The sequence below is a fragment of the Myodes glareolus genome, chromosome 5, assembly GCF_982192425.1.
Source record: "Myodes glareolus chromosome 5, mMyoGla1.1, whole genome shotgun sequence".
Taxonomy (NCBI): Eukaryota; Metazoa; Chordata; class Mammalia; order Rodentia; family Cricetidae; genus Myodes; species Myodes glareolus.
Genome location: NC_142030.1, coordinates 19,027,929 through 19,055,365, shown reverse-complemented (window position 1 = coordinate 19,055,365; position 27,437 = coordinate 19,027,929). Strand labels below are relative to the sequence as shown.

General features: G+C 41.7%; 1 protein-coding gene across 4 annotated transcripts in view; it reads right to left on the bottom strand.

The window, feature by feature from the left end:
* The window catches only part of Pld5 (phospholipase D family member 5), a 347,804-nt gene that overhangs the window by 117,669 nt on the left and 202,698 nt on the right, over positions 1 to 27,437 (bottom strand). For all 4 annotated transcript variants that reach the window (XM_085687656.2, XM_085687659.2, XM_085687658.2 and 1 more), the window contains exons 3-4: positions 25,863 to 26,031; positions 8,509 to 8,620 (exon numbers count right to left, since the gene is read on the bottom strand). In XM_085687656.2, the coding sequence (XP_085543782.1) occupies positions 8,509 to 8,620; positions 25,863 to 26,031 (281 nt within the window). The remainder of the gene's footprint in view (positions 1 to 8,508; positions 8,621 to 25,862; positions 26,032 to 27,437) is intronic.

The following is a 27,437-nucleotide window of genomic DNA, read 5'->3' as shown; positions in this document are numbered from 1 at the left end:
CAAATAGCAAGGCATCATCTGTGGACTGACTTTCTTTCCGGAGTCTTCTCCCCTATAGTCTCTTCTTCTTCCTCCTTCCCTCTTATCCTAGCAATTTTTCCTTTATGCAAATGAGCATTTTTATTATTTTAAAATTATTATTATTTCTGTTGGTGTTGTTTTTGAGGCAGGGTCTCTCTATGCAGTCTTGACTGTCCTGCAACTCATTATGTAGAATAGGCTGGTCTCAAACTCACAAGGGATCTTCCTGCCTCTACCTCTCAAGTGCTGGAATCAAAAGCATGCACCACCTCACTTGGCTAAAAATCTTTATTTTAAAAAATTGAAAACCTTTGAAAGTTCCTAACAGGTGCTGTATTAAGTACTTTCTGTGAATTAACTCATTAATAGCACTGTGCAGCAAATATTATTGTAAGCCGATTGTAGAAATTAGGACACAAACTTCAAGAAATTAAATATTTCACAGAGTTCCACTGGAACAAAGACAAGGACATAGTCTTCTTTCTAGAACCTGAACTCATATGCAATACTGCCATAGAAATACCACCATATTTGTCACCAGCATCATTATTATCACCACCGCCATCATCATCACCTTAATTAACACCATCACTAACATACACACACACACACACACACACATCACATACATACACCACACCCACACACACTACATACTCCGCACACCACACACACACACCACATACACACACACATACACACACTCACACACAGAACAAAAGAGCAAAAACAGCTGCAATCTCATCATGTATGGGCTGCCCATATTAACACTCTGAAGTAATTCCTGGAAAAGATGAAATGACGAAGTGGCTTCCATCTTGCAGATGACGGCTGACTCTTCCCTTAGCAGCGCCATCTGAGCGTTTCCTCGCATCGCTGTCTGTTCCCCTTCATCGTTGACTGTTCCCCCAGCATGTTCTCTCTGGGACGACTGGCACCCTATCATGTATAACCTTGTGAACCTTTCTTCCAGCAGCTGCTATGGCAACCTGAGGGAGAGCAGGTCTGTAAAACAATGGGTTGGCAGAAGAGATATTCTGCCGTTAAGTCCGTTTCTATTGCAGCCATGATCATTTGTTAGCAACATGCCACCATCACGACTCACGCACCTATGGCTCTGCTGCATTCTGCCAAGTTGTCCTAACTCTGTGAAAACACATGCTGAACAATCGTCTGTGTTCTGCCCGGTTGTAATGCTGCAATGCAGGGATTTCCTCGTTATCTTACATCTTGCCATATAGTTAGTTTGCATGTGACATTTGCTCAAGATGAACCAAAGTTTAACTTTCATAATCATTCCAACAAAGCTATGCATCTCTATTTCCCTTCCAGTGTGGTTTAACTGTGGTCCCTTCAAATTTCTTAGCGCTTCCTGGCCAGTGGGACAGTCTAAATAGACAGGGTCTAAAATGCAGTTTGACCATGAAGAGTCATTTGTGAATGAGACTGAGGCCCCTACAGGCTTGATGGAGAGTTGTTCCTCTCTGGCTCTTCCTGCCTTCTGCCCTGAGATAACACAGGAAGAAGGCTTTCACCAGCTGCCTGCACCCTCACCTTAGATTTCTTAGCCTCTTAGATTGTGGGAAACTTCTGTTCTTTTAAAATTGCCTATTTTCTGGGTATTCTGCTATAGCTGAACAAGACAGCTTCAAAAAACATGACAGTCAGCAAAAAGCTGCAAGAGAGGCGGTCAAGCATTGTGCTCTTAGCCTTCCTGGTGAGGGAGGAATCACTTCATACCTCTGCCTGTCTCTGTTAATTAGCCACATGGATGAAGGAGTTGGACACCTCAGCAAACTGCAAGGCTCCCTGCCCATCCACCTGGACAAGTGACCGTGTGGAAAGGCATATACAAAAAGTGAGGCACTCAGTTCTGATCTCCATAGGGGCTTACTAAAAGAAATATTGACAAGCCGAAGTACTCTGACTCCCAGCAAGCCTCCCAATGCCCTTTCTGTTAGGAGGAAGGTAGCATGTCTATTTTCATGGAATGAGCACCTGCGTTAGCTTTCAGTTACTCTCACAAGCAACTAAGACATGTAATGTGTAGAAAGAAAAATGTTATTCTGCTCAGTTCCAGTAGACTCTAGCCCAGGATCTAACCCATGGCTCCATTTTGGACTTGTGGTGAAATATCACATCATGGTGGAAGCCTGTGGAAGAGCAAAAACTGATGGCCTCCCAGTCGGTAAATATGCCAGATTGAAGAAGAGATCAGAGTCCCATGATCCCCTTCAAAGGCACGTGCCCACAAGGCGCCACTTAAAGGCTGCACCAGCTCCCAATAGCACCATTCTGAGGACCAACCTCTTAGCACCTGCGCTTAGGTCAGACAGTCAACTTCAGCATTATTGCAGAGGCACACACCACTTACACATTAAAACGCTTGTCCCGTCACCTGGCAACCAGTACAGCCACTGAGACCCAGCTTAAGGTGTAATCGCAGGCCATCGCTTTTTAGAAGATCCCCCTTATCACAGAGACAAACGTCCCTTTGAAATTACCTAGGTTTTTTTTTATTACATTGGCTAAAATCCTCCAGCTCTTCCAAATCTTCTGATTTTAAACTTGGCAACTTGACAGAGTGCACATTCTCTTTTTACAAATAAATAGAATTCTCAGTGTTATAGACATCGGGGAGATATGGAAACGCTGCAGGGCTCTGTGGTTCTTTCCACAGGCAGGCTTGAGGTGCTTCATCACATATTTCTTTATTGTTGGAGATCAAGTATGCTTCTAAGCTAAAGTCTAGAGGTAGAAATGGCATTGTTGTGCGGTGGCAGCTAAGAGGGGGATATCTTAGGGCCTACCAGAATGCAGAGGAGCTCAGGGCTCACCTGGAGAGAAGAAGGAAGGATCCAGAGAGATTCCTCTTACCTGCCACCTGAGTTTCACATTTTATTTATTTATTTAATTATTCTCCAACTGAGGTTTCATTCACTCCCCAATCTGGCCTGAACTTCAGGTCTCAAGTGGTCTTCCTGCCTTAGCCTCCTAGGTAGCTGGAGCCACATGCTAACTGTGGCTTCTGGCTTCACAGCGTTGCTTATTCCCAGTCCTAGCTCAGACCTCTGCATAATTTACTTAATTATATACAAGTCAAATTTAAAGTGACTCAGTTTGTAACTTAGCATTGCCTTAAGTTTTCACACTTATAAAATATCATGTCTGGTGCATATTAGTTATCTTATCTCAGTATTTAGTAAATGAATGCATTCAAATTTTTAAATTGAGAAAAAAAGTACCCTTAGAAATCAGTTCCCATACCTTCTATGAAGAAATTGGTGCTCTTAATTGGGACATAATACTAATGATGACAGTGAGCTGCTGAAAAATGTTCAGACAAGAAAGGAAGGAGGGAACTTGTTTTTTTTTTTCATTTTCTTTTATCCTATTTTTTGGAAGCATCCTTTTATGTGGAGACTAGAAGACAACAAGTCCAGAGTGAAGAAAAATGGTGAGGATGTCATTTGTACTTGTGCCAGAGACAGGATATAAAAGCCCAAATTGGAAAAGACATTTGATAGGGTTGTTTTGGCAACAGCCTGGGATGTTAATCACCCGCAGAACTCATCCAACACCTTGAAGTCAACTTGGTGCTTACCTAGAATCACTGCATAAACACAAACAGAGGGGTACCCATGGTTGTCCCAAAGTTGTCCTATAACAGAGTTAGAAGTGGACTTTCTTATCACTAGAGAATCACAGGGCTGGGGTGGCAGTAAGTTGTAGGAGCAGAAATGGACCCAGCATAGACTAAGACATAAAATACTAAAGTAACGTGCCACAAATTACACCAATGTCCAAAGCAAATGTCATTTGTTTAACTCCCATATCCTTCAGAGAAGTTACTATTATCACCATTTTATTGATAAAGACGCTGAGGTTCAGAAAAAAATAATTTACTTAAGATTGCATTCCACCGTAATGACGGGCCCAGAATTTCAGCACTGTCTATGCGTATGACACAATAGGACCTTTGTCTAAATGTTCTGCGGTCACTTCAGGTAGTATCAGAGCGCACTGTGTTCAGATACACACAGGTGGAGCAGTCCCTGCTCTACTAAATGTTTCAGTGTTCTGTGAAGAGAAGTAGGAAAGACAGAGTTCTTCAAACGCTAATGACCAGATATGAGACAGAGGGACCACCCAGCCTTTATGCTCTGTAGCGTGTGCCCGAATGACTTCACCTTAGAAAAGGGTGACACGAGAGTTAAGACCGGCAGAGAATCATGCATGGGTGGCGGTAGGACATCTTGACCTTAGTCACTGCCAGGGCAGATTGAAAAGATGGTGAAAGCTTCTGCTCCAGGATTCTACGCTGTGTAGAAGGCTTCAGAATAAAGTGTCTCAGGACAAGAGAGCGCTGGGGCTCTCAAGTTCCTGTCCCCTGGCAAGCTTCCAGAGGGTAGACGCTGGAATAACACGGTGTGACCTCCAGGGAAATTTCCAAAATATACTTCTCAACGCTGATATGAAGTTAACACAGACAAGCTTACCTACCTGAGAGCTGGATTTCAGGGTACTTATAGAGCACTATGACCTAAGTCACACACACTCCCTCAGTTGTCAACGCATCTTAAATTATACTCTGCTCATTTGGAGTAAGTGGCTCAAGAGCCATTGTAAAACGTTCAAGTTGGAAACCACGGCGACTTTCATTAATTTTAAATTTAAACAGGCAATCTCCGACATAGAATGCTTTCTTTTGAAATTTTAAGTTCACACAGTGGATGTGAAAATGAAAACGAGTCATCGTTGATGAATGAGTACAGGTTCCTTGAATTCAAATAAGCAAAGGTGAAGGTTGCCTCTGGAATTTGACAAAAGACCCAGATACTCACTCTGTTTTTCTTTTTAAATAAATACCAACATGAAAGTCAATCACAATAGCATTTAAACATGGCGTTATTGGTGAAAGGACTTTTGTCTTGTTTCACATTTAATTTTTTTTTGTTTTTGTTTTTGAGACATAGCATTTTTCTGTGTAGCCTCCTGTCTGTTCTTGAACTCTCTCTGTAGTCTGTAGACCAGGCTGGCCTTGAACTCACACGAATCCACCTGTCTCAGCCTCCCATAAAGCCAGGCACAGTAGCTATACCTGGAATTCTAGTACTTGGGAGGCTAAAGTTGGGTGACTGCTGTGAGTCCTAAGCCAGCCTGAGCCACATAATGAGTTCTAAACCAGCCTGAGCTACAGAAAACAAACACAAGATAAATGACATAAAATTCTAACTTCAATCAATGAATTATGACCACCCATAAACATGAATGAAATATCTGCTGTTGAAGGTGCTGCAGTGTTCAGTAGGGCCCACAACTGTCAGTTGTCCAGCAGTACAGGGGAGGCTGTCTGCGGAGCTCACCTGCTAATGAGGGAAGTCCCAAATGTCAGTTCCATTCAAACCACAGACTGCACCTGTGTGAATCACCTGACAAGATCCTAGTCACAAAGGACACAGACGACATGGTGCAGATGGTGCAGGGCCTGAGCACTGTCAAGGTGACAAGGAGACAACAAAGAGTAGCAGAATTGAGCAAGGTACAGTGGTGCGTCCTGTAATTGCAGCCGTTCCAGAGGCAGGAGGATTGTTCCAGCTCAAGAATTCAGGGCCAACATGGGCAACATAGTGAGATCCCTCTTTCTTAGATTTTTAAAGAAGACAATGTGAGCATAAAGAGAGAGAAGAGAAAATCCTGGAACTTTAATGTTAAAACCTCAAGCAAGATCTGAAGACCTATCTGTCATATATCTATCTATGTCTCTATCTATGTCTCTATCTATGTCTCTATCTCTATCTACATGTCTATGTATGTATGTATGTATGTATGTATGTATCTATCTATCTATCTATCTATCTATCTATCTATCTATCTATTTTCTATCTATTATCTATCTACCTATCTATCTACCTACCTACGTACCTACCTACCTACCTACCTACCTACCTATCCATGATTCTATTGGCTATGATCTAATATTTCTCCCAAAGTCACATGTAGATTTATCCTCTTGTGGTGCTAATAATAAGTGGAACCTTTGGGAAATTGCTATGAGAAACATGCCTACCGCTTTATCTTGTTTCATATGATGGCCCAGCAGGGAGAGACTGACACAAGGCTCTACCTTAGACCTAGAGAAGAGGCCCTGGCCAGACACCGCTGTGGATGCTGTGAGGCTGAAGTTTCAGACTCCACACTGTGGGAATATACATTTCTGTTCTTTATAGATTTCTCAGTCTCTGGCATTTAATTGGAGTCACACAGGCTGACTAAGAGACTCTCTGATTGTGTGTCATTCATCTATTCATCCATCCAGCCATCCACTCACCTATCATCCATTCATCCATCCACCCCTTCATCTGTCCCTCTACCTACCCACCACCCATCCATCCAATCCATCCATTCACCCATCCACCCACCTATCATCCATCCACAGCAACTTTACAAGATTTAGCAAGGGCTATAGCTAGGAAGAAATGGTATTTCTCAGGCCCTCTCTTCCCCCATTAATAAGTCCAAGGATATGCAAACAGATTTATTGAGAAAAGTATTCTGAAAACTGCAAATACAGCCCTTCCCACTCCCCAGTTACCCAAAGGGAATCCCTTCCTAAAGAGGGTGTGTTAGAGAGCAAATGCATGGATGGTAGAGACTCAATTTGATATGTTCTTTAAGTGTGAAAAGTAATAATACATTTCAGAGCCCTCTGAACCGTACCTGAACTGGGTATTGACTAGTTTTAAAAAGTATGCTAACTGAAAAAAAAGTTAATTGAAAAATTTCAGATATAGCAACATCCCACACATATTTAAACTTTCCTACACAGAGGGAAAAAAAAAGCAAACAGCTATAGGTATAGTAGTTTTTGTCTGGAACCTCAGCAGTCTGGGGACAGAGGCAGGAGGATTGCTTGCAAATTTGAAGCCAGCCTGGTCTACATAGTGAGCCCTAGGGCAGTCAGGGCTGCGTGGTGAGATTCTATCTCAAAAGATCAAAACAAAAGAAAGCAAAATGATAACACTGGCCCTAGTAGTATGGTGATAGGTTTTGTGATCAGTGTTCCCCAAAGCCCCATGTCAGGACGGCTTGGCCTTCAGTCTGTGCTGCTGTATGGATGGTGGTGGAGCCTTAAGGTGGCATCCTAAAGGTCCCCAAAGAGAGACTGATAACGTGTTCTCTCCCTGTTTTTCTGATATGCTTTGTGGCTGTCTTAAGCCAAACAATCTCCGCTGTCTTGTGCTAGCACTTTGAACTATTCACCAGAGGCCCAGTGCAGTAGGGACAGTTGCCAAGGGACCCACTTATGGAACAATCTGTCATTGTAAAGTTTTTCCTTTATTACGTTAATTATCTCAAGTACTTTCTTATAGCAATGCAAAGCCGTCTGTACAATGTTGATGTGTATATCCAATCTTAGGTCTTTTCTTTCTCTATTTCAATTATTTATTTAATTTAATTTTGTGACAGGATTTCTCTGTATAATAGTCCTGACTGTCTTGGAATTCACTTTGTAGATCAGGTTGGCCTTGAACTCACAGAGATCCACCTGCCTCTGCCTCCTGAGTGCTGGGATTAAAGGCATGAGCAACCATGCCTAGCTTCAATATATTTTATGTCACTTGGGCTCACTTACGAGGGTCAATCTGTCCTACTTTTAGAAACTATTATCACTTAGTCCTGGAAGCATGCACACTCTGTTCAAACAGCAAACAGCTGAGAGCCAGCACAGCCGGGTAAAACACAGAGACTCCCGGAGGACCTCGCCTTGTTCTCTTCTTGCAGCTTGACCATTTTCTCTGGGTTTCAGGTGTCAATCTGTGCTACACATCAGCAGTTTTGCATAGGAAATGCTGAGAACACGATTTTACAAAATTAAAAAAAAAACCTATTTGGAATTGAGAATCCAGCTAGAGACGATGACAGGGAAAGAAAATTATGGCCGGACGAAGCTCAGTGTGGCCGTGGTCAGGGCACACCGCAGAGTGGACGGGTGAGTGGGGTTTCCTGTGGAATTATCCTAAAGTCAGGAATCACAGTGCTTCCGGGGTTCCTAGACCCAAGCCCATTACTGAAGACTACATCACACAAAGAGGATTTCCACCTGACTGGCAGGAGAGAAATGAAAACCTAGTACTTAATTCCCTTGAAGTGGCTCTTTTCTTCAGATCAAAGTACTGGTCTGTGCAGAAAAGTCTGATTCTTCTTCTTAACTAAACATCATTTAATGGACAGAAGATTATTTCTCATAAACCAATATACAAAATACCACTATCGAAATCTCAGTAGCATTGGTTAATTAGTTTCCTCACTTCATAGCTGTAATCAGGGTTTTGTTTTTTGGTGGGGGGAGGGTGGGGCCAAAGGAGAACTAAGAAACAATATGTGTAATGTACTAATGAGAAAGAAATGATGTATTGTTTGAGGTGAAATTCGCGGTATTGTCACAGAATGTCCACGGTAAAGTAGCATCGACCTTGGCCTTACCCTTTAATTTCAAGGCTTCTAATACCTTTGAAGCAGCGGTCACGTCGCTCACCAGCTTGATTTCGATGTTTTGTGACGTCAGTTGGAGCAATTTCTCAAAGAGACGTTGACCCTGGGAAAAATATTCAGAGACAAAGGAAGACAGAAACCTAAATGTTTGCCATTTGGAGTTGGTATAAATAAACCTTTTAAACTTTATGTATTCAGATTGCAAAAGGCAAGCGCTCCAATGACAGATATTCACAGATGTGTGAAGTTCTCTGAGTTTCATGACTAGAATAGAAACACGAACGTAGATGGCATTCTGTCTTTTCAGGCACCGTGTAATCCAGCAATCTGCAATAATAATTTTAATAACAGGATACAAATTTACTTCCCTTTAGCTTTTAAAGCTGTAGATACCTGCACATAAAGACGTAGTGGAAAAATATTCAATAGTCACACTTTGTCACAGAAAGACCAACTGGTTTTTTTAAATTTACAAAGCATGCTTTTTAATCTTACTGGTCATCAGAGCTTTCCTTGTAAATACAGACTACACTCACTTTGAAATATTTCTATGATGTCAGCAGAGTTCATCAAAACTAGTGGGGGCATTTACCGTCACTGATTTACTTCATCTTGTCTAAAACCTATTTCACTGGATGGAACAAATGTTCTGTATCTCTCTATATTTATATATAATATGTTTATATTTATATAACAAATGTAAAATGAGGCTTGCCTAGTTAGAGTCTCACAACCATATAATCTTTATGACTTATTTCGGGTAGACTGAGTGATGGAGGAGCCAGGCATGACCTTATCTCCAGGGATGACTCTGGACTAGCACATAGTGTTTGTTTTCCATCTGTGTTTAGAGAGACACTGGTCTATTGTTACTGAGTTTTCCTGTTTGTTTGTGTGGACCTCAAACACAGATGCCTTCAAAATGGCCAGCTGGATAAGGCTTAGGTCTTAATGGGCCCCAAGGGAGCCATTAAGCTTACCTTATCTTGATAAAAATCCGTGGTTGGTAATGATTATTTATAAAGGATTTGGTGATTGGGAGGAGTTGATGAAGCAAATGAGGATGCAAATGGGGATACAAATGAGCATGCAAATGAGCATGCAAATGGAGATGCAAATGAGGATCCAAGCAGTGATTCCTGAAAGGCCTCCTTATGGAGGAGGAAGATCAAAGATTAAAAGCCAAGGAGCTGGTGTGACAGCTGACAGAAGAAAGGGGTGTCTGGCACCTCTCGCTTGGAGCTGGCCAGCAGCCAAAGGTTTATATCCCCTGAGTACTGGGGGACACCAGCTGCCTTGCAGCCTGTTAGTAGAGGTTGAGGTTGCCCACTGTGGAGCTTACTTCAGACTCTCAAAGTTCTCAGTACCCCAGAGCCTGGGGGGTAACTTCACCCCTAACAGACAGCATGGGGAAAACGCATAATTGAAAGATGCAAATGCCTTTTAACAAGGCCTAAAGAGGAAGGAAAGTATGTGGGGAAGGAGGTGACCCCCAGCTGCTGGTTTGCTGCTCTTGTGAGCCTCTATGTGAGGCTCTTCATTTTCTTACAATTTATCATTTGCATGAATTCAAGTATGTGTGAGTGGGAGCCACTGCGCTGTATATAGGGGTTGGCGGAAGGCAGTGGGAGGTACCAGACGTCCTGGAGATGGAGTTACAGGTGGTTGTGAGCTGTCTCACGTGAGAACTGAACATGACTCTGGAAGAGCAGCAAGTGCTCTTAACCACTGAGCCTCCTCTCCATTATCCTTGGGGTGTGACTTCTGAGTGAGGGCACAGGCAACAAGAGGCTTCAGACACAGTGTGAGGGCACATCCACGTCGTGGAGCTCATGGCTCTTTCTGTGCCACATAAGCCACTTGTAGGGCTGTCTACACGGTGCAGATTGCCATCCCACCCCTCACCCTGGTCAACATAGATTCATGCAAGTTGGTTGTATTTTTCCATTTCACATAAAAGCCCATACTGTGTCTTGGCAATATCCTATAGCTAGTGAGTCAGTGTTTTTCTTATGTTCATTTTTTAAAAAATTTTAGTTAACGAAACAAATTTAGAAGAAATAAAACAGAAGTTGTCACCCGACCCATCTTCATTCTAGACCCTGCATCTTACTTAAGCTTTCTCCCCTTGTATTCTTTTGTGTGATTTGAATCAAAGACCAGAACTCTTAGGAATGAAAATAGAAACTCTGAAACATACAGATGAAGGCAGACTGCCATTAAACGGAGCTGCCTTTCCCGTTAGTGTGTGTGGGGCCGACTTAGGCTAGGGAATCTGATTGGTTCCACCATAATGCTCACTATGACGAACTTAGGCTTGTAGAACTACTGTCCATAGGCTTGAATGAATTACTATTAAATTATTGGTTTCTGACATGTTATGTTCCTGCACCAACATCTTTGTTATAACATTTAGAATGTACCAACTTTCTTTGGGGGGGGGCTGGTATGTGTATGCATATGATAGGGTGCACATGTTTCTGTATAAGCGGGTGCTTATGGAAACTCAAAGTTGGTTTGGGTTGCCATTCTTCAGATACCATTTACCTTGATTTTTAAATTGTTATTGAGAGAGATGCTAGGCAGGCTGGCCAGCAATCCCTGTGAATATAACTGTTTCTGATTCCCTAGTGCTGGGAGTAAAAGCACATGCCTGTTTGTTTGTTTTTTGTTTTCTTTATTTGTTCCTTCCTTCTTTTTTGTTTCTTCCTTCCTTTCTTCCTTCTTCCCTTTCCTTCCCTTTCCTTCTCTTCCCTTCCCTCTTTCTCTCCCTCCTTCCCTTCCTCCCTCCCTCCCTCTCTCACTCTTTCCTTCCTTCCTTCCTTCCTTCCTTCCTTCCTTCCTTCCTTCCTTCCTTCCTTTAGCATGGCTTCTGGGGATCAGATTCAAACTGTCATGTTTGTATATCAGACAATTTATGGACTGAGCGATCTCTCCAACCTCACAATGCCTAACTTTCAAAAGTATAGCTTTCAAGATTTCAGTGTGTTTATGTGTGGCGGCATGTGCACGTGAGTGAAGGTGCCAGAAGAGACCAGAAGAGGCTATAGGATTCCCTGGAACTGGACTTTCAGGTGGGGATGAACTCTCTGACTAGGGTGTTGAGAACCAAACTTGCGTCCTCTTCAAACGGAGGACGTTCAGTGGCTAAGAAGCACTCCTATCTGTAGCAGCAGCTCTCCAGCTCACACTCGACAAAGCTTTACATGTTATGCCATGTTTAGGTATCCAACAATTTTCTCTGTTGAATTTGGTCATTTTAAAAAAAAGTAAAAGAAAGAAAGAGAAATAACAAAAACCTCATGTCTTTTAAGTATCAACAAAAATTTAAAAATCTTATCCTTTCTTCTGACAACTATTATTCACTGGTTATACTTATGAACAAAGCATGGATTTATGTAGGAGGGTCATCTGTCTATGTGTTATTTGCATTGGTTAAGAAAGAAACTGCCTTGGCTTTTGATAGGACAGCAGCTTAGATAGGTGGGGTAGACAGAACAGCATGCTGGGAGAAAGAAGCAGGGTCAGAGAGAGCCGCCACCATGAAGCTGTCAGGTCAGACATGCTGAATCTTTCCTGGTAAGCCACAAGCTCGTGGTGACATACAGATTATTAGAAATGGATTGAATCAATATGTAAGATTTACCCAATAAGAGGCTAGAACTAACGGGCCAGGCAGTGTTTAAAAGAATACAGTTTCTGTGTAATTATTTCACGGATAAGCTAGCCGAGATCCGGGCGGGAACACAACCCACGGCTCCTTTTACAATGGATGTAAGGTTGATTTTAAATTATGTACATGTATCAACATGTGTGCATGAAATCATATATGGTTAATATTGAATGTTAACATCACAGTATCCAGAATCACCCAGGACACACATGCCTGTGAGGGATTACCTGGGTTATTGAGGTGGGAAATCCTGTCTTAATGGTGGATGGCAACATGGCGTAATTTTGTTGAGGTACTTTATCACTGCAAACAGAAAGTAACTACAGAAGGTTCCCCGTGAAGAAATGAGACTTGAGGTGACCAGATGACTAAGGCATTATACACCTTAGCCAAGACAATGAAAAAGGGTTTTTAGCCCTGGGCCAAGGAAGCTGCTTACGGGAAGGTGAGAAGAAAAAGTGTATGGTCAGGTAGGGTAGTCTTGCTATGTCTACAGGAGAGAAGACTCTCAGATGGTAGGAACTGTCTTTGGGAGTATCTCTCTTCTTATTGAAGGGACATGCTTTATGAATGCAACCATCCTTTACAAAAAAGGAAACTACACTTACACTTTATTCTAGGTATAGATAAGAAGCTTTCCCTGTACATGCTGGTTCTCACTTGCCATTGGGCAAAATAATCTGCATGTTCAAGATGCATATTTTGGGGTGACATATTTTGATTCTGACACCCTTCAACCCATAGTGAAGTGGGGGGTTATAAATTATTCTTGTTTCTGTTGACTCAAAATAACTGCTACAGAAAAAGAAATGTCCAAATTCAACATGAAAGGAAAAAGCAAAGATATTAAGTATGACAGAGAAGTTATGCTTGGTACAATGAACTCAAGAGAAGTGTATAGACCATGGGGGTAGTTCTTGAATTTGCCTTATAATAAAACTCTTTGTTCACATAAAATGTATTTTTATTTCACTTGTGTATGTGAGTGTTTATGATCATGTATATGTGCACATGTGTATGTGTATACATATGTGTGTGGAGGTCAGAAGAACAACCTTGGGTTATTTTCTCAGATGCTATCTATCTTTTGTTTAAAGGGTCTCTCATTGAACTGGAACTTCCCAAAGCATTTAAGGCCAGAAAGCTTCATGGGCAATAATAATGTAACCCATCATACCATTGATGACATTACAAGCACACGCCACCATGTCTATCTTTGTATGTGGGTTTGGAGACTGAATTCACATCTTCATGCTTGCGGCAGAAGAACTTTACCAACAGAGCTATCTCTCCCTCTGCCCTAAAATAAAATCTTGAACTTAATATTTCCTCGATTTTTTTCTGTGTTCTCTTGTGTAGAATTCAGGGACTCCACAGATGACTTGTGAAAGCCATAGAATCATCAAGATTCTGAGATTTGATGACCAAATGAGAATGCCATAGATAGAAGATACTTTGGAGATCCACCAATCTTGTTTGGTAGATAAGAATATTGGACAAAAACAACAACAAACCAAACAAAATAAAAACAAAACCATGAGGGAGAGGCTGAAGATACTCAGGCTGCCGGTGGCTTTGGCTGTTCTCAGAACCATTTTGTTTAGAAAGAGGTTACTTCCAGGTCTCCCACTCCCATTAAGGGACATCACAAAGATAAGACGACCTCTCACTAGTCCCCACTTCCTCATGTATCCCTCTGCTTCTGTAGGAGACGTGGACAATAACACAAAAAACTCTGGAGGACACTCAACACTCAAGCCATGGTGATGCTCAAACATTTATGTCTTTTTTGTTGGATCCACTTCAATATATTGATACTTCTTTTTATTAAAATGTTGATAGCCTTTTCCTTCTAGGTGTTAAAAGGTAAATTGGAAGGAATTACTAGTTCTCCACTGGGGCAAGTGGAAAACAGCATCCCATCAATTCCTTCCTCAGTCCCAGACCCAGGAAAGCTGCCTTGATGTCTGTCTTGCCTCTTTGAGAACAAGCATCTCTGAGGTCATTTGAGTGGAGTGAAAAGCACCCGTCAGGTGCATTTGACCCCCAAACTCTACCTCTACAGCTGTAAGAATAGATTTTCTGAGACATGCTGTTTAAAACACAATCTATAACCAAGTTAATAATATGCTGTGAGATTATTTATAACTATGTACTCATTCTGCTTACATACTCTGTAGGCAACTGGTACAGAGTTAGCTGACTTCCAAGGCAAACACTGCAATCAGTCCTACTGTACTGTGGACTTCCAATGTAGTTAACTCCTACAAGCTCAGATGAATGCACAGCCTAGGTCATATCATGTAGGTCTCTTTTCACTGTCCATCAGCTGAGTAGTATTGATCTGCCTTAAGCTTCTAAATAGTAGAGTCACCTGACCATGGCTTACACTGTGCAACACTGTGAGTCAAAAATAAATATCTGGTTTTTATAAATTGACTATCACAGGTATTCATGCAGGGGATTGAAAGTTGACAGACACAAACACAGTGGGCACTCAGTGATGCAGAAGCCAGATGTGGTTGGGATGGAACCTAGGACTTGAACACTAACGTAGGCAAATAACAAAGGATACTACAGCCATGATTCAGTGGCAGAAGCATTTATCATGAGCTATTGTGGATCATGATGCAATTACTGCTTATAGCAATTAATAATTTAGATGTCAGCCAGCCAGGGAAATTATTCTGCACACACAAACAAGAGGATAGTCATCAATCAATCCATTGGAAAAAATAAAAAAAGCAGATGAACTGAGTCAGAAGAAATTAAAAAAAAACCTACCCAATTTAGGAAAGACATGACCCCAGCTAAGACTCTAAGCAATAGTGGAGAAATTTCCTGACTTGGCCTTTTCCTGTAAACAGATTGATGACCTTAATTGTAATCATAGAACCTTCATCCAGCAACTGATGGAAGGAGATGCAGAGATCCACAGTTGAGTACTGGGCTGAGCTTCATAGAAACCAGTCAAAGAGAGGGAGGAGCAATAATATGAGCAAAGGGGACAAGATTGTAATGGGGATAGGATACCCACAGAAATAGCTGACCTGAGTAATGGGAGCTCACTGACTCTGGACTGATAGTGGGGGAATCTGCATAGGACCAAACTCGGCACTCTGCATGTGAGTGACAGTTGTGTGGCTTGGACAGTCTGTAGGGCCACTGTTAGTGGAACCAGGATTTATCCCTACTGCTTAAACTGGCTTTTTGGAGCCCATTCTTTTTGGAGGAATGCCTTGCTCAGCCTAGACATAGGGAGGAAGGCCTTGGTCTTGCTTCAAAGTATTTGTCTGACTCTGTTGACTCCCCATGGGAATTCTTACCCTCTCTGAGGGTGGCGAAGGGAGCTGGAGGAGGGGAGTGAGTGAGAACTGGGATAGGTTTGTAAAATGAGAAAAGATCATTTTAAAAATTAGTTAATTAAAACATAAATCTAAGAAAGGTAAAAAAACCCAACATTTGATGGTAGAGAAATACCTGGTCTCTCTGAAAAACAACTGGGCATAAAGGATTGAAATTCTTACACACCTCTGACCAAAGGTGGGAATAAAGTGACCCAGAAAGGAACTCATGTCTGACTAGCAAAGAACAAACCAGCCACAGCACTGAGTTCCATCAGTGGACAGATGATAGTCTAGAATCCTGGGCCCGTACAATAACTTCCATGTGGAAGTGAAGGAGAAAAGCATTTGCAGATATGAAGAGATTTGGCAACTGTCCTGTGTTGGGGGATATCCAATCACACTGTGAACCCCAAGTTTGAAGAAGGATGTGTTCTTTGGGAGATGCCAGGAAGGAGAAAAGGTTAGCTAGGTGGTACTCAAACACTCCGAGCTAGTAGGTTTTCACCCCAGTCTTTGAGTCTCAAGTTTTATTTATTAATAGAATGATAGAGATTTAATTAAAGCTACCTTTAGCAGCAGTGGCAGAGCCAGTGCCTGTAGGAACAGAATTCCCAGGTGACCTGAGCAGGGGGACCTTGGCACAAAAGCAGTTTGGTAACTGTGGAGTCACAGTTGCTGACTGAAATAGCAGGAGATTAAGGCACAGCCACTGGGCTGAAGTTAGAACAACACGTTGGACACCACTCCTGCCTGTTATACCCCGTATGAGGAACATCTTTAAGGAAGGACTTTAACCAAATAGAAACAAGACAAAACAAAACAAAACAAAAGTCTCTGAACAATGAAAAAGAAGATGGTGGGAAAAATGGGTGGGGCATAATATTTTCTGCATTAATATTAAATACATTTGCTAAATAAAGATTCTTAACAGAGAGATGCATTATGCAAAACAGGAGCAGGTGCATCAGGGACACTGAAACAATAGACTGCAGAGAATTAAAATTTCTTCAGGGAATCCATGTAGGGTGAGTCTTGGTGCCGGAGGAGCAGCCGTCTCCTGTGTAATGAGTCTGTGTGTGTGTGTGTGTTTGCATGTGTGAAATATTTTCAGATATTTTATAGTAGGAGGCTATTGCCAATAGAAAATGTCCAATTGTTCTTTAAAAAAGAAACTATTAAGTCACAGACACTGGTGCACACCCATATTCCTTTCACTCAGTCAGTAGAGGCAGGGATGTTGCTGCAAATTCAAGGTTTTCTACAGATATCTAGTGAGACTTGGTCTCTACTCAAAACATCAAGGCAAAAATGACAAACAAACAAGAAAAGAAAAAAAGGAGAAAAAGAAGGAGAGAAAGAGAGTAGAAAGGAGGGAGGGAGGGAGGGAAGGAAAAAAGAAAAAAGGAAGAAGGAAAGAACTAAAAGGAGAGCTATTATAAGATAGGAAATACATACAGGGGAATAGAGAGAACAAACAACCAAACAAACACAGCCCCAAGGCTCATATAAGACAAGCTTAGTCTTCACTTGATCCAGAGAATTAGAAAGAATGCCTTTGGGACCATGATTTATTGACTCCTACATCACTGGCTTCGGGAGAAATCACACAGGTTAAAGACCTGCCAAGAATGTTATTTATGCATTTGTATCAGAATAATGATCTCCCTTGGAAATATACTGGAATACAAGCAAGAGCATAATCGTAAAGAGTCAACAGATGGAGAGAGAGGAGCGTGGAGAAGCAGCAGAAAGTGTCCGGAAAGAATAGACTGTGGGAGGACAGAATCCACAGGGGTTTGAGAACCGCTGAGCAGCAACGGGCAGAGGCAGGCCTTTCTGGGTGCATGCTCTCATAGCTTCTTGGGTGACTGTTTTCCCAATCCTGCGAATTGATAGGTTTGGGGGTCTCCCCTGTTGTCTTTTATGTTTTACTACTGTGTATTTGGTTTCATATTTCCAGCAAGCAACACGGTTCCTCCATCAAAGTCTGCTCAATAAAGGCACATTCGAAACCCATTTGCTGTCACATGTTTGAATGGGAGCATGCTGACATAAGCAAGCACTTGCTCAGCGTTGATGGTGCGGGGCTGAAGAAAGATGCTGTTTTGAAGCCAGAGCCACTCTTCCTCTTAGGCTACGCTGGCTTATGCTGACACTGCACCAGGACTCTGCTGAAATCGTGTTTGGTCTGGAGTTGACAGTTCGTTCTCAGGAGGGATTTATGGTCTGATGTGACCTCATGGCTCCCTACTGTGGCCATAAGCTAGCAAATCAAGATACAGGGATAAATATGGCCCTGGCTCCAGAGTCCAGGAATCCATGGGTTACTCAAATGGTTACAAAACAAAACAAAAACAAACAAACAAACAACAAACAAAACCAAACAAACAACAAAAGAGCTGCTGTCTAGTCACTGTGAGAACACTTGTAATACACAAAGTTAAACTGAAGTGGGCAAAAATCAGGCTGACAAGCCAGGTGGGGAAGGAACCAACCTGGGCTGTCTTAAAACATTTTCCATCAGCAGTTCTCAACCCTGGTTGACCAGTGGTCTCTGCTAGTCATTTTTTAAACTTGGCCTCTTTCCAAGTGTTACAATGTAAAGTGGGGGTGAAGGAGCTCATCCATCTATTTTTACGGCCCCAAGGTTCTTCTGGGCAGTCATGGTTGTGAACTGCCACATCGGGAGTGGGGGACTGAGGATCTACAGAGGGAAAAAGCACATGTATCCTTCTCCCAGCTTTATCGAAACCTGGAGGACAATGTAAATGCGTATTCCGGGTAGGGCCTGGGCCTCCTCTCACATCAGCTAGAGTCCTTGTGGGCAGTCAGATATTTATTTCTGTTTTACAACAATTTAGAGTTGGGAGTCCATGAAGCTTAAGGTTCCACATGTGAAAAACAGAAGTAGTGTCTTTTTGAACTCTGTTTCATTGTTTCATAAGTATTAAATCAAATTCACAAAGCAATATGAGGCAGGCAGTATCATATATGTCTTACAGATGAGGAAATAAGAATCAAAGGAGTTATGACATGTGTTCAGTGTGGTCACACCTATCAAACCACTAGGCGAATTAAATACAGCAAATACCAAATCCTATAGCTGTGGTATGAGGAAGGTCCCCCATGACACCCTGCAGTCAGCAACATATACCATAGTGAAAATACTGTGGCTATATTAGTCATTCTTTTCATATTAAAACAGAATATAAATGTAAGCAGGTTTATTTATGTGGCTTTTACTTTTGGAGCCTCTACGAACAATGGCTCCCTAACTTTGGGCTCTGAGTAAGGCAGAGCCTCAGAGTGTGAGCACATGTCTGAGAAGACACTCTCCATATGAGCCATGAGTCAGAATAAGAGGAAAACATTTGCATCCCACAATCCTTTCTGAGGGCTAAGGCATACCCTCAGTGAGCTAAGGACTCCCCACTGGCCCCTCACACCTCAAAGTTTCTGCTGCTTTCTAATGGTCCCCAGGGCTTGAGATTGTCACCATGACTATATAGATAGGGCCTGAAGGGCTCTGAGTTCAGTGAAACAAGCCCATCACAGAAATAAGAACACGGTCTCCCTCAAAAGTAGAGTCTAAGAAAACAGACCCCATAGAAGTTGAGAATACAAAGAGTGGTTATCAGAGAATAGAGGGAGAATAGGACTGGTGGAGTAGGGGGGAAGGGGACCAATGGGTCCAGTAAGTATGATTCTATTGTGTGGCAAGAGGAGCAAGTACTATTGTTCTGTGTCTCACAGGGTGAATATAATTAATACTAATGATTTAATTACCTCAATATAGCTAGAAGAATTTGGATGTATTTGCCATCAAGAAATGACAGAAGAAATGAATGTGCTAGTTGCTCTGAGCTGATTACTTTACATATATTAATCCATACATCATCCTGTGTCCCATAAATATGTACAAATATGTGCCACTCAAAAACCTAAAATAAAAGAGATAATAAATCTATAACCTCTAACACCACTAAAAGTAGAATCCTTCCGGATTCCAGAAATGATTATTTATTACAAAGTAGATCCTGACTATGTATACAAGGGGTTGACGAGAAATCACAAGACTTGAAGGAGGAATGGAGACCAACTGAGAGCAGTAGGGACAGACATGAGGGGCTTAGAGAAGCATTGACGATGGAAAATTGAGGAGATGGAATCTGGGAACTAGGGGTTCATAGACCCACAGATGATGCCACTAGAAGGGGGGGCATTATGGGCTAATATAAAAAGCAATCACAATATGAAATATCAGCATCACTTATGAATAAATCACAGGATGGTTATGAAACAAGTTTGACACGGAAAAGCTTTACAAGTTAGAGGAAGCAAAAACTCTCAGCCATTGGCTAAGCCACAGCGAGAGTTAGCTGGAACATTACTACTGCAGGGAAGGAATGGGTGACCTACCTGGTGGACCCTGGAAATTGGAGTCCTGAATGGACATAGCCTCATGGGCCAGGACAGTAGGGTACATTCTACCTATGCCATGTAGCATGGACTGGCCTCCAGTCCTCCATCCTCCTGTTCATTGAGATTATAGGCATGTGCCAACAAGTCTGGTTTGTTTTCATTTTGATCTCAGCAAACATAGGCTGAGGTTGGAAATTATTTTCTAATAAAATCACACTTTTCCAAGATCAAATGCATCAAAAATATTACCATACAAGGTATAAAAACTTTATGTGAAGGCTAATTTTATATCAACTTGATACAAGTTACCCTAACTGAGGAAACCTTAACTAAGAAAATATCCCCACCAGATCAGCCTGTGGACAAACCTTTGGGGGTGTCTTTTCTTCTCGATTGATGACTGATGTAGCAATTGATGACTGATGTAGCAGGATGCAGCTCACTGTAGGAAGTACCACCTCTGGGCTTGCCTTCCTGGGTTGTATACTAAAGCAGGCTGTGCAAATCATGGGGATCAAACCTGTAAACAGCTTTCCTCTATGGTTTCTATTTCAGTCCCTCCCTCCCAGTTCCTCCCTTGAGTTCCTGTCCTGTCTTTCTTCAAAAATGGACTATGATATGGAACTATTAACTGAAATAAACCTTATCATCCATGCTCCCCCAAAGGAAAACAAAACAAAACAAAAAAACCCAAACTTCACCAGATAATGAGCTATGAAGCAACAGAAGGTAAAACATAAGAAAACATAAGCTTATAGAATTCTTCGGAAAGGGCTTTTGGGTTCTCCTTAATACTTAGCTTCTCTAGGATCATGAACTATCGGCTCAATGCCCTTTGTTTATGGCTAGAACCCTCTGAATGTGGTTACCAATTGGGACAGACTGAGGGGCCAATGATAATGGCACTGGGATTTGTATCTACTGCATGTACTGGCTTTTTGGGATCTTAGTCTATTTGGATGCATACCTTCCTAAGCCTGGATGTAGGGGGAGGGCCTTGAACTTTCCACAGGGCAGGGTACCTTGCCCTCTGGTACAAGGCAAGGACTGGAGGGAGGTTGGGGGGATGGTGTGTGGGGAAGCAGGAGGGAAGTGAGAGGAGGGGAGGAAGTGGGAATTTTGATTGGTATTATTTATAAAGTAATTTAAAAAAAGAAAAAAAGAAAAAAGGCTTTTGGGGGTATTGATGTGGGTGTATGTTTCAGATATTTACCAAAACTGAGGTGGACCCTGACCTCCTGAACACCAGGGATAGGGAAGGTTTTCTTCAATGGGTGAGTTAATCAAAGTCTAATGAACAGATGGGCAAAAAGACTCTCTCGCTCTCTCTCTCTCTTTCTCTCTCTCTCTTTTTCTTGTGTGTGTGTGTGTGTGTGAGTGTGTGTGTGTTTGTGTACATGCATAAAAATGTAAATAAACAGAGTGAAGGTCAGAACTTGGCACACCAAGACAGTTTATCTAATCCTCATCTCCCTATGGTCTCACTGATGTAATCATCCGGTTTCCTCCAGAGTGAAGCCTCTAACTCATTCCTGGTTAACAGTATTAAACTGGCTGGGACAAGACTGTTGGTGCATGCACAGATGGACGAGTGCACATGATGATATTTATGATAGCAATGAGCACACACATAGGCTCTACTTAATCTACCTTATTTGTTATCACCCTGGCTTTGATGCTGAGAAAATGGAGTCCCAGACAGTCCTGTATCCTGGTCAAGACCACACAGCTGCTAAGTAGGCAAATCCTTTCTGAGCTCTGCTAACCATTTAATGTGTAGAGACAGGATCGAGCTGTACTTTGCAAATGACCTTCTGGATCATTGCGCTCTCTTATTCCTCATTAACTCCACCAAATCCTGAGTAATTTAAAAACAATCCAAATTTTCCAAAATCAAACAATTTCAATGTATCATCAGTTGGCAATCATGCCAATTGGGAGCTCTCTGGGACGCCAGCATCTAATTGATTTCGCATAAATGCATCTCTTCTACATTCCATTGTCTCAGCTCATTAATTATTTCATTTGGTGCCTCACAGTGAAGACAGAAAGAACTGGTACACTCACTGCGTGGGTTAGATAGATCTACTGATCAGCCTCTAGCAGTCACATGGCCTGGGTTTCCCCCAAAAAAAGTCTTGATTTCATAAAATCCTACCATTTAATCTCATAAATTAGCAATCAAAATGATCTGTAAATTTTAATATCGTATTAAAGTCATCATCCTGACAGAAAGAAAAAAATTCTCTTTTCCTGACCAAGCATTTTCACTAATTGTAAGGTATGGTGTCCATGGCACTGTAGGCTCCGCTAGCCCTCAACTGGGCCTTCATGCAGTGCAAAGCACAGGAGGCAACACACACAAAAGTTAATGACCCCAGTGAGATATAGGGAGGACAAAATGGGGGGGGGGGGTGTGGGAGAATTGTCTGTATTCTGTCAATCATATTTTAATAAAACGCTGATTGGCCAGGCAGGAAGTATAGGTGGGTCAACCAGACAGGAAGTGGAGGCAGGGCAATGAGAATAGGAGAAGGCTAGGGAGGAGGAAACTTACTCAGCCACTCCTGCGCAGATCACTGAAGAAGCAACATGTAAGCTGCCCCCGCTGGAAAAGGTACTGAGCCATTATGGCTAACATAGATAATGATAATGGATTAATATAAGTTACAAGGACTAATAAGAAGCCTGACCCAATGGGCCAATCAGTTTATAATCTTATGGAGTCCTGTGTGTGATTTTCCTTGGGAGTTGCCGGCTTTGGGGTACTGGGTGGGACAGAAACCTCAACAAGCCAGCCCTCATGTTACAGGGGGGTTAGAGTGGGAATCAAAACAGCATCTTTGGAGCTTGGAGACAGCTCTGTGAGTGCTTTTGGTATAAATGTGATGGCCTATGCTCAGTCCCCAGGACTCACATGAAAATCTGGGCATGGTGGAGCCCATTGTAAATCCAGTGCTGGGGGAAAAAGACAAAAGCAGATCCCCGGGGCTCACTGGCCCAACAGTCCAGCCTATTCATCGTTGAGGTGACCTGTTTTCATAAACAAGGTATACAGATGCCAAGGAATGATGCCTGAGGTTGACCTCTGGTCTTTCACAGACAAGCACACATATACACATGCAACCATACACACATACATGCACACAAACACACACACACACACACACACACACACAGAGAGAGAGAGAGAGAGAGAGAGAGAGAGAGAGAGAGAGAGAGAGAGAACGCGCAGCCCTTTGGAGACAGATATATAATGCGTTTTTAACCAATCTTGAATTCCAAGCAATAGTTTTGTAAAGCCTATATTCATCACTCTTGCTAATAACAGCCATCGTTCATTCTAGAAGCTCACCTCTCATCTAGAGGAGACACAGATCAAAGAGACCATGCTTATTTGTGTCTGTCTGCTGCTCAGCTGGGTGCCTGCCACTGTCTACAGTTCCTCAATATATTTTGCTTACAGCTGCGTTGTAATAAATAGATAGGGTTACACGTCCTGTTCATCCCTCTGCTGTTTATGGTCCCCTTGAGTACTTCACAGGCTCTGTCAGTTTAGGAATAACTGTCATGTTAGGTTATTTTCCATTAAATATATGACAGTTTCTTTAAAAGAGAGAAAAGAGGGCAGAAGAAGTGGCTCAGCTGGTAGAGTGATTGCCTACCATGCTTGAGGCCCTGGGTTCAATCCACAGCACTGAGTAGATGTAGTGGCTTATGGTAACAATTCCTTCACTTGAAGGGTAAAGGCAAGAGGACCAGACATTCAAGATCACTTTGGCTACACAGCAGGTTTGAGGGGAGCCTAAGCTATACAACACTCTCTCCCAAAAAACCAAAGTAAACAAAATCTGTCATCATCACAAAGAACATACAGGAAACTTGATCTGTGTCTTATGGTAAAAGAATATGAACTGAGAATGTGGTTCTTCCACAGGAGAATACTTTCCAGGCATGCACGAGGCCCTGGGTTCCATTCCCAGCACAACACAGCTTATGAGATGATCAGGTTGGAGAACTACTTGTTATAGCATGATCATGGTGGCACATGACTTGAATTCCAGCATTTGGTACATAGAGACAGGGAAACCTCAGTGAATTCAAGGCCAGTCTGATCTGCAAAGCAAGTTCCAGGACGGCCAGGGCTACCTAGAGAGACCCTGTCTCTAAACAAACAAACAAAACACAAATGAGCAATTGAAATAGGCAAAACTAGATCCTAGAACACATTCCTGCTTCTAAGGCTGTCAAACTCAAGCTATGTGCTATGCTGGATCTGGCCTCACTGCAGACTAATGACGGGTGTGCCCTCCTTTCCTTTTGAACACAAGTGCCCATGATCACCTCATCTCTGCCTTAACACAGCGTGTTGGAGTGTCATGAGGGCATATGAACAGTCTTTTAAGCCCATGTGTTTCCAAAACAAGAGAAGCTTGCATGAAGGTCCAGGCAGCGAGCCTTTTACGCCATGGGTTCGATTGCATTTCGAGGAATGCAACCATTTGTGTTTTGCATGTGGAAGAGAATGACTTGCTGTGGACAGGAAGTGGTCTGTGGTATCTCATTTCCAAAGATGGCAACCAACTGGTCCACTCAGTTCCTGGATGTGTCTCCTCTCACCTTGTGTCTATATGACTTGTTTAAGCCAATAAGTGATGGATGCAGTAATCTGGAATGCCAGGCTCCAGGTAATCAGGCCTCTGAGCTTCTGTTCTTTTTCTTTTATGGATCCAACAACAATATAGAGAGCTCAAGACCATTTACAGCATTCTAAGAGAGACTAGTGAGCGAGCCAGCCTCTCCACATCTCAGTTGAGATGCTGATTATATTCTATTCATCCTGGATCCTCTGGTCTTGGATACTCAATCCCCCAATAACTACATAAATTACTGGCTGTGAAGCCCTACCCCAAACCAGAAATAAGTAAATGATCTTTGTTTTTCCAGTCACTAAATTGTGGGTGACAGATTATGTAACAGTAAAACCCAAAACACTTAAATGGCCGAAGGAGGGAACACAGTGAACATAATGTAATTTAATAAATTTACTCAAAGACTGTAGTATGACCATTGTAATTTTGGTTTGTTTCTACTTATTTTCTTATATCCATTACTTAAAAATAGTCAGAGTGGTATAATTTGATGAATAACAGATTTCAGGACAGCAATATATAGTGATGATAAGTTCTGTCAACATGATTTGTATCCCAAGCAACAAAATTAATTTGACCCATGATCCCTGATAAATAAAGGATATTTAAATATGGGCCAATGGTCATATACATGGATAGGAGCTCAATGCAAACCACCATGGTTTTACCAATTATAAATAAAAAAATATTAAAACTTGCAAGGATTTTTTCCCATTTTTACTTCAGACTATTTAATTCAGAATTTATCTTTTTCTTATCTACCCAACAACGACAGAGTTAAAAGTATAAAATGGTCCTGGGAAGTTTGACTTCACTATTTAAAAAAGTTAACTCAGAGGCCTTGTAGGGGAATTGTCTGACATACTTTCACCAAATACATGTCTCAGAAGGCAAATAGATGTGTAATCCTACATACTACATGCAGCAGAATTCTAGGCTGTGTGTTGAAAGGTGCTAGTTATGTGGGTGGCATCCTAAGACCCATGGTGTTTAGCAGCACTGTACAGAGAGCCTCTTGTAGACAAAGATGAAACATGATTTTGCCCTGAGAAAGACTGGAGTGCTTGTAACACCCGAATGTGACAGCTAGCAATGGAACATCTACCCAAACATATAAACACATAAGTGCCCATGATCTCTGGGGGAAGGTGGAGTTTGAAAGCTGAGCTGGTCTGGTCATGTGGAGGGTAAAGACAGAAAGGAGTGTAAAATGCACATAAAACCACCACAGTCATAGAGGATATGGCTTACCTGACATGCTGATGGGTGGGTGTGGTTAAGATCCCAATGGGAAGATACTATGTCAACTGATTTTTTGGCCATGTTGAGTAAGTTCATCCAGCCGTGGAAAAGCGGCAGGTGAAACGGGGCATCTTCAGAGTAGTTAAGGCCTTCAGGAATGTTCTCCACAAGGGCGATTCTTAGAAAAGGTTTCGAAAGACAAACAAGCAAAAGCTAGTTAGATTTGAAGCTATAGATCTTTCTTCATACACGCATACAGAGAAACATGGAGAGTATTCCTTAAGTTTTCCAATTATAATTTTTTCGAGCAATTTATGTTTGCCTACCAAAGGCCTCTCTCATATTCCCTGCCTTAACCTGGGGTGTTTTGAAAATTGATGCTGCTTTCCGTTAGCACTCACTCTTATCTCAGAAAAATCTAGTATATCCACTAATGTTGTTTTAAATTAACTTTGAAAATGAAAATATACCAAGGTTTCCTATAAAAGTATTTTCTTCAGAAAGATATTCCTAATGTTTCTCTTGGAACAATACAATTTTTTATAAGCTATTACTTCCGGAATCTGTTTGAGAGCATGAATTAAAATTTTCATATCTGCAGTGTCCTATACAATGATGAATACATATTGGAATTCAATAAATGTAGTTATTATGGATTAACACTTCTATGGGTGCTTCCAAGCTCAACAAGAAAAGCAACACTGAGAAGAAAGTTATAAACTTCCTGGCTCAGGCTTCATTGAAGTCAGAGAAAAAGAATATGTAAAATGATGGTAATAACCACAGCTTAGACAAATGCCAATCAACAGCAACCGAGCAATCTTTCTACTTTCATACTTTTAATATAATGGGAACATGGCTACCATGGGCACTTGTGTTTGACATTGACCTTCAAACTACTTTTCCCACTACTGATTTAGATGGCAAATAGACTCGTTTCTGTTGTTTATTTTTGAGATTGCATTTCAATAACTATTTTCCCTTCCCTTTCCTTCCTTCAAACCCTCTCATATTGCCCTCTCCACTCTCCTTCAATTCACAGTTCCCTTTTTCATTGTAATTGCAGACACATAACACATAGCATCTTAATGAAAGGCTGAATAATTTGTTTCCAGTTTACTAAATGCATATTCTTCTATAAATGGAGAATTCCCCCACCTCATGAAATCATGTGTTAAATGTTTCCAGAACAATGATCTGTCTTATTCACGGTTGAATATTCAGAGACAGGTGCACAGTTGGAGGCGGGGATGGAGCTCAGTGGTGGATCATGCACTTATTGTGTATGAGGCCATCGGTTTGATTTAAGCATCACACACACACAAACACACACACACACACACACACACACACACACACACACACACGCACCCTTTACCATACAACCAGACTCAATAATTATCAAAGGATAATTTTTAGCTTTCAATACATAATCATCATTTCTTAGTAAAATTTTTAACTGGTATTCTTTTTGAGACTCCATTTATTCATATTAAGAAATAAAAGAATGTTGCTAACAAAATGGTCTTGTATAATTGATGAAACTAGACTATCAGAGCTATATTGAGGTTTGGGTATGTGGCC